Genomic DNA, 8,746 nt, shown 5'->3' with positions numbered 1-8,746 from the left:
CATTGCCCTATGAATCATCTTTAGGTCGCACATCTTAATCATTACTTATTGAGTATCGATACTAAAAGTACATTTTTTACTTATTTTTCATAGAATAATTTTGACAGACATGTTTCAGCTGTAAAAAGTTGTTGGTTTTTTTTGGTGTCTAAAATTATCCTATGGAACAAGAAAAGAGAAGAAGAATTTATTATCCGCGTATTATTTTTTTACATTTTCAGAAAGGAAAGATCAATTTTCTTTTTTCTTTTTTTTGCTCCATAAGTTGGCCTTAGAAAAAAACGTTTTAGGAATAATATTTATTATTCCAAAATAATTATAACTGCTTTATTTTTTAACTCCTTTTAAAATTTGATCGGTATGTGCTACCTAAAGATGACGTCTTAGGAAAATGAACTAGGTTATTTTCTAACCACACGACAAATGGTCCGAACTAGCCGTAATCGAAATTTGAAAAAGGTTCAGAAACAAACCCCCCTAATATATATGTTAGAAATATAAATTACAAATAGTATATGGAAATAATAAGAGTTGCATAGTTAGTTATTTTCTGTGGTTTAAAAAATAAAAAATGCACATGCAACGCAGGTGCATAGCTTAGAGGTTATTCTAGATATAGCAAATGTTGTGTTGATTTATGTAGTTTGTTTAAAGTACACACATTTTTATTGGGATGTTGATGTTTAAAAGCAATTGAAGGATTCTTACATAAATATATTTCCCTATATTCTATAGGACTTATGTTTGATAAGAGATGTGTACGATTTAAAAAACAAACGGAAAAAAAGTTGTAGGATTATTATCATGTACACACGCTCAAAGCCCCAATAATAAAATCATGATGTGACATGGTTATACGAAAAGAAGGTTTATGTATGAACCCTCTCCCTCCGTAGGAAATGCTGCTTCAAGACATATTGTATTTGAATTATTTGTAGCCGGCAACGAAAGAAGTAGGGAAAAAAAAAAAAAAAAAAAAAAAGAATGAGGATTGAATCCTATCTGTGGAGACTACTCTTTCATCGGCGTTATTAATGCGCATAAACGCATTATCTTTCCCATGCTCGTGGATGTGTGGTCAATTATTGATTTGTATATAAGATCCATGCCTCGACCATAGGAGCCATTCACTTGAAAAAAGATACTTGAGTAGTAAGGACAAGAACTTTGATTGGGAAATGAAACTATTGGTAAGAATATGAAAACCTTTTTGTTCCTACCAAATATACATACTAAAGTATTTATTGTTTTATAAATATAATCCACAGACAGCAGTGGTCGTGTTATTGGCTTCTTCGGCTCTCACTTCGGGTCGTCGACTTGTAAGACAGGATTCGTACGGGAACCCTGACGGACCAATCATCTCTGATGATGCCTCCAGTCTTTCAACTTCATACACCTCTCTTGGCAGCGGATCTACAAACCCCGTCTGCTCAATCGTCATTGAGCAAGTTTGTACTACAAAGAATGAACAAAAATGTTCTCCAGTGTCTGAAGAAGTTTGTAACACCGTTAACGAACAAAAATGTGACACTCTGAATGAACAGAAATGTTCTACTGTTAACGAACGGAAATGCTCAACTGTCAATGAACAAAAATGTAGTACAACGACCGAAAGGGAGTGTAACACTGTCTCTGAAACTGTGAATGAGCAAAAGTGTTCCACTGTCAATGAACAAAAATGTTCCACAGTCAACGAACAGAAATGTAGCAATGTCAATGAGCAAAAATGCCGAACTGTCACTGACACAGTCAACGAGCAAAAATGTGACACCGTAAATGAACAGAAGTGCGAGACCGTCACTGACACAGTCAACGAACAAAAATGTAATACTGTTAATGAACAGAAGTGCGAGACCGTCACTGACACAGTCAATGAACAGAAATGTAACACTGTCAATGAACAGAAATGCGAGACCGTCACTGACACAGTCAATGAACAGAAATGTAGCAATGTCAATGAGCAAAAATGTGAAACTGTCACTGACACAGTCAATGAACAGAAATGTAGCAATGTCAATGAGCAAAAATGTGAAACTGTCACTGATACAGTCAATGAACAGAAATGTAACACTGTCAATGAACAGAAATGCGAGACCGTCACTGACACAGTCAATGAACAGAAATGTAATACAGTGAATGAACAACAGTGCAGAACAGTCACTGACACAGTCAACGAACAGAAATGTAATACCGTTAATGAACAAAAATGCGAAACTGTCACTGAGACCGTAAATGAAGAAAAATGCTCCACAGTCAATGAACAACAATGTTCTACTGTCAATGAGCAAAAGTGTGACACTGTTAACGAACAGAAATGTAACACTATTAATGAACAAAAGTGTGAAACAGTTACAGATACTGTCAATGAACAACAATGTACTACCGTGAACGAACAACAATGTAAAACAGTCAGCGAACAAAAATGTAACACTGTCAATGAACAAGAATGTGAAACTGTCACTGACACAGTCAATGAGCAGCAATGTGACACTGTTAATGAACAAAAGTGTGAGACCGTCACGGATACCGTCAATGAGCAACAATGTAACACTGTTCAAGAAAAGAAATGTGAGGTTCAATATATGGTTCGATATGAGGAACAATGTACAACTGTCAATGAACAAGAATGCAGGACGGTAAATGAAGAAGTATGCGAAGAGGTTTGCGACCAAGCACCAATTCCAAGTTATGGTAGCCCTTCTTCGTATGGAGCTTCTGGAGCTGCAGCAGGAGGAGGATGTTCAAAACAATGCAGGAATGTCCCAAGACAGCAATGCCAAAACATTCCTCGTCAATCTTGTCAAAATGTACCTCGTCGAGTTGAAGAAGAAGTATGTGAAAACATTCCTCGTCAAGTATGCAATAATGTTCCCAGACAAGTTCAACGTCAAGAATGTAACAACGTTCCTCGTCAACAATGCCAAAACGTACCCCGTCAAGTTCAAAGACAACAATGTAGGAATGTTCCAAGACAACAATGTCAAAATGTTCCTCGTCAAGAATGTCAAAATGTTCCAAGACAACAATGCCAAAACGTACCCCGTCAAGTCCAAAGACAAGAATGTAAATCTGTTCCCCGTCAACAATGCCAAAATGTTCCAAAACAAGAATGTAAAACTGTTCCACGCCAACAATGTCAAAATGTTCCAAGACAACAATGCCAGAACGTTCCCAGGCAAGTTCCAAGACAAGAATGCAAGAATGTCCCCAGACAAGAATGTCAAAACGTTCCCCGTCAAGTCCAGAGACAAGAATGCCAGAATGTACCCCGCCAAGAATGTAAAAATGTTCCACGTCAAGTACAAAAGCAAGAATGTAAGAACATCCCAAGACAGCAATGCCAAAATGTACCCCGTCAAGTCCAAAGACAAGAGTGCAAAAACGTTCCTCGCCAACAATGCCAGAACGTTCCACGTCAAGTCCAAAGACAAGAGTGCAAAAACGTTCCTCGCCAACAATGCCAGAACGTTCCCCGTCAAGTCCAAAAACAAGAATGCAAGAACGTCCCCAGACAACAATGCCAGAACGTTCCCCGTCAAGTCCAAAAACAAGAATGCAAGAACGTCCCCAGACAACAATGCCAGAACGTTCCTCGTCAAGTGCAAAAGCAAGAATGTAAGAACGTCCCAAGAGAGAAATGTCAAAATGTTCCCCGCCAAGTCCAGAGACAAGAGTGCAAGAACGTCCCAAGACAGCAATGCCAAAACGTCCCAAGACAGCAATGTCAAAATGTTCCAAGACAACAATGCCAGAACGTTCCTCGTCAAGTTCAAAAAGAGGAGTGTAAGAACGTCCCAAAACAACAATGTCAAAATGTGCCAAGACAGCAATGCCAAAATGTACCAAGACAACAATGCCAAAATGTTCCTCGACAACAATGCCAAAACGTTCCTCGGGAACAATGCGAGACAGTAACACGTGAGGAATGTGTGTCCAATCCTCAACAGAGTTGCGAAAATGTAGAGAGACAAGTTTGTAGTGGACAACAAGGAGGACGCAGCAGTTCTCAACAAGGTGCATCAGGGAATACACAACAAGTTGGATCCGGAGCTACACAACAATTTGGACCTGGAACTATTCAACAAGGTGGATCCAGAAATACTCAACAAGGTGGATCCAGAAATACTCAACAAGGTGGCTCCAGAAATACTCAACAAGGTGGATCTAGAAATACTCAACAGTTTGGATCTGGAGCTGATCAACAAGGTAGAGCTAGAAATACTCAAGAAGGTGGATCCGGAAATGCTCAACAATTGGGATCTGGAACTACTCAAGAAGGTGGATCCAGAAATACTCAACAAGGTGAATCTGGGAATACTCAACAAAGTGGATCTGGAACTATTCAACAAGGTGGATCCCAAACTACTCAACAAGGCAGAAGTAATATTTATCAACAAGGAGGTCGTACCTCTCAGCAACAACAAGGAAGTCGTACTTCTCAGCAACAACAAGAAAGTGGTATCTCTGAGCAACAACAAAGAGCAAGTACATCCTCACAACAACGTGGTCTTAGTTCTTATCAACAAGGAATAAGTAGAGCATCACAAAGATTTGGCTCTGCCCCTACACAATTCGGTGGTAGAGTTGCACAGACTTTAACCAATGCACAACAGCAATATTCTCAAGAAAGAAACTTTATTGAACAGCAACAATTGATACGTCAATCTCAGCAACAGTTGAGGAGTCAAGTCCAAAGACTTAGCTCTTATTCAGGCTAGAAACTTCTAATAAGTTTCTTCAAATATCTAATGAATGAACTTATTTATTTATTATTCGATCCATTTACCAATCAATGTGGTCTCATTTATCTATAAGATATTTTGTGTTGATACTGAACACCAATAACTTGTTATTGTCGCTTTCAATAATGTGTTTATTTAATGAAATACAAGTTTTTTTTACTTCTATTTGGATTTTTTCTTTCATATTTCATTTGTTTAATAAAACAGCTATTTTTGAAGATTCACAAAACAGGAATTGCAAAGGTTAAGTATCAGGAATCACTTATTTCATGTTAATTCAAGTTCAAGCTAAAAATAATATTTGAGTATGACCTAATAGGAAGTAAAAAAAGATGGGAGCGCTCACTGAAAATAGCATTTTTAAAGTTTTTGATGGATTTTTATTGAGACAGAGATTTAAAAGAGATAGAGGTGAAGCCTCATGATAGGTGCAGAAATTCCTCAATATCTTCATTTCATATAACGGTTCAAATAAAGTTCCTTTAAAAAAGGGATTTATAGAATGTGATCAAAAGTTATGATTTTTGTGAATTAATTATTTAAGGGTTCAAAAAATGAAAATATTCCATTAATCAGTCGATTTACCCTCTTAAATTAATGTTTGAGTTCCCCGTAAAAATAAGACATGTCTATAAAATTTTACTTTTCAAAAATAGTATAAATTCTACATTCAATGGAATTAATAAACTCGCTGTAGTTGTTTGTCGTAACAAATCTATTATTTTATAAGAATTTTTGATTTTAATGTTGTCAGTATTTTTACGCTTTTTATAAGTTTGAGAAAACTTTTGAGTAGTGATGGATCGGTCTAAAAAAACTATACAGGCTGCAGTCCTCTTGGTCCAGTCTGGATTAATTATGTTTAAAAACTAGAACTGATCTTTAATGAGATCAAAAATACATCATTCAAAACAATGACATTGATTCATAACAAGGGCTTAAATTAGTTAATCTAGCTCTCATTTATTATTTTTTTCAGTTATAGCTTAGATTAATTGTAGGACCGATTAATTAGGCATAGAACTATTGAGTGGGAGAAAAGGATTGGAACGATGAGAAAAATGAATTTAATATTTTAGTCCAACGACTAATTCAACACAACTTTTGACTAATAAAAAAATCAGTAATCCACATAAACGTTTGAGTATTCTTTGCTAAATTTTACGTTGATTTCGAATATGTGCTAATACTTTATATGCAGTCATCTTATCTAAAAATTCTCGAAAAACAAGATTTGATACGAAAAAACTAATAAAGTACTATGTCAATTGAATATAAACAAAAAAATATTTATAACCAAATAAAAGCCCAAATATAGGCCTTTTGGCGATGCTCATCTATAGTAGCAAAGTACTACGTACATCCTATAATTTACCTTCGGATAATTTTTAATTAGTGGATTCAATTATATTTTACTATATAATTTTAGAGACCTAGAACAATCACACATAATTGTATATTTCCACAGAATGTAAATATACCAGGAGAGATGGGTTAAAAAAAGGAAAAAAAGAGTACACGTCCATTTCTACTACCCATTCCTTCCAGAGGGGAAGTATAGAAAGACAAGATAAGCTGCATGAGTGATTATTCAATGTGTTTAGAATTCCATGATTCTACCTATTATTGGCCATGTAACGAATTTTATGCATTCCTTTTAGTTTTTTGATAATAGATGATAGTTAAATTACATTGATTGTTAGGGTCAAATATATCAATCAAGGATGATATAATTTTCTGAAATGGCCGCACTGGACAATTTTCAATGTTTAATCCTTCCTTACTTCCCCTCAAATCCCAATACGAATACTTCTGCATGATATGTTATATAGCCACAAAATATTAAAATGAATGTTTTGCGATAAAAAACTTTATTTCCCCTCCGTACTTGAAACATATGATTCTATAAGTATCATTGAACTACTGAAAATATTGTTTAAGAATAATATTTTATGCCAATGAAAAGGAAATTTGCTGACTGTAGAATTGTTGTCCTCAAATGGGGGGGAGGGCATCCGTAAGGAGTGGAGTGGAGTGCTGTTTTTTTGTTTTTGTTTTCCAAAAAAGATAATATTTAAAAAGTTTTGAAAAAAACATTATATTTAATTTTTTTTTTTTTAGACTACAGTGGATTTTGAATTTGTTTTCCAAAAAAGATAACTTTTTGACAATAGATATAGATTTTCGTAATTTTTTTCAAAAAATTTTATTATTTTTGAATAGCCAAGGATTTTTGCAATTTTAATCAAAAAATTTATTAATTTGTGAATAGCTGTGGATTTTTGATTTTTTCTCCGTAAAAGTTTAATATTTTGAAATTTAATTTGAAAATATTAATTGTTGTATTTCTTTTCAAAAGAAAGCTCCAAAAGCCCCTTCCAAAAGAATTATCCTGTCGAACTCCTGTCACTAAAGCTGAGAAGGTTGTATGTGGGTGTAAGGGGGTACTTTGGTTAATTAAATATTTTACAAGTGCTACACCACTAAAATAAGGTTGAGAATCCCTGCTGTAGAATAAAAATATTTTCTCAATATAATCAAATATGACATTTTTAATGCAGAATAACTTACAGATGAAAATATTCATTAATCAGGCGCATTTTGTAAACTGCTAGTATACTTATATAGTGTATATACATAGTAGTCATTATGTTACAGTAAGGAATGGGTATTTTGTAGAAGGTGAGGAGAAGGCGGGAGTCAGGCTTATGGTATTAGATATTTTAGAGAGGAGAACCGTCCACATTTAAAATATCATTAGTGCAGGGAAAATATAATTCCATTAAATATATATTATGGTAGACATATATTCATCATTTAGTGAGGGAGAGAGAGAGAGATGTTAACGCCATAACGGTCTAATAAAGAATGATCAAAAAAGAAAAAAAAATTCCTTTTCTAATTTGTAAACAGTAATTTTGCTCATAATCTGAATAAGACATTTTCCACTCCCTTTGATTACCTTTTTGATACATTTATTGTTGGGATCAGAATGCCACTCCCGGAGATTTATCCCAAGATCTTGTGATATTGACGTTATGTTTGGGATCATTTGTATAAAGATGTCGAAATTTTGGGATTTTATACATGGAACAATAATTGATTATTTTCGTTTAATTATATCTTAGATCTTTGATTATGTGAGCGTTCAAAGTTTGCTACTAGTTTATTCCTGTACAACTCATTCAGAATAAGACAATAATTTCCAGAGTGCGTTTTTCATTGAGGGCGTCGTTCATTTCCTTCATTTAAAATTATTCCTCTCAATTTTGGGGTTGCAACATGTACAATTTCCTTATGCAAGTTGCAACTTGTACACAAGATATGTACGCTTGTAAAAAGATGATTTTAATGTTTGAAATTGTTCCCAAAACTTTTAATAGCTGTTTTGAAATCGATTGGTCTAATCTAAGGAATAGAGAGTTTTAAAATTATAAAAATGTTATTAAAATAATTAATATGAATACACAAGTGAGTTTCAATTTTATTTAAGAATCATTTATATTTGAGACAAATATTAAAAGATCTTTTTTTTATTTTTCATATACATATATGTTTTTGGACTTATCATTTCCTGAACCCCCTTTTTCCTCATTTATTAATAACTTTGAAATAATAGGTATGTAAATTCAGATAAAAGTTCCTTTCTTCACATTGTAAACATTCCTTGTTCATATTCACATCACCCTATTCAGTACATCAATCAAACCTTCCTCAAAAAGATATAAGAAAAAAAGGCACAAAATTAGCGTAGTGTCGATGTGAGTAAAGATGATTGTTGTATATTTAATTAAAAAGAGTAATTAAAATTTTATAAAGTTGTTAAAATGAATTAATATAATATTGTGGAGTTCTTTTTGGACAAGACGTTTTGAAATTTAACTTTACAATTATTATAAGTCGACCTTCAACAAATGTTCAACAAAGAATTGAACATTTCATGAAATAATTATAAAAGCCCTCGGACAGGGTATAAAAATAAGGCATTTCCATCGGGGAAA

The 8,746-nt window shown here is 34.0% G+C and overlaps 1 protein-coding gene across 1 annotated transcript; it reads left to right on the top strand.

Annotated features, from left to right (window-relative positions):
* Positions 1 to 1,081: 1,081 nt before the first annotated feature.
* LOC121125228 (uncharacterized) lies at positions 1,082 to 4,910 on the top strand. Its single transcript, XM_040720375.2, has 2 exons — positions 1,082 to 1,190; positions 1,269 to 4,910. The coding sequence occupies exons 1-2, from the start codon at positions 1,179 to 1,181 to the stop codon at positions 4,719 to 4,721; spliced, it is 3,465 nt and encodes a 1,154-aa protein (XP_040576309.1). The 5' UTR covers positions 1,082 to 1,178; the 3' UTR covers positions 4,722 to 4,910.
* The last annotated feature ends 3,836 nt before the right edge of the window (positions 4,911 to 8,746 follow it).

This window comes from Lepeophtheirus salmonis, chromosome 1 (assembly GCF_016086655.4).
Source record: "Lepeophtheirus salmonis chromosome 1, UVic_Lsal_1.4, whole genome shotgun sequence".
Classification (NCBI taxonomy): domain Eukaryota; kingdom Metazoa; phylum Arthropoda; class Copepoda; order Siphonostomatoida; family Caligidae; genus Lepeophtheirus; species Lepeophtheirus salmonis.
Note: the sequence above shows the minus strand (reverse complement) of the source record. Positions and strands in the feature narration are given on the sequence as shown.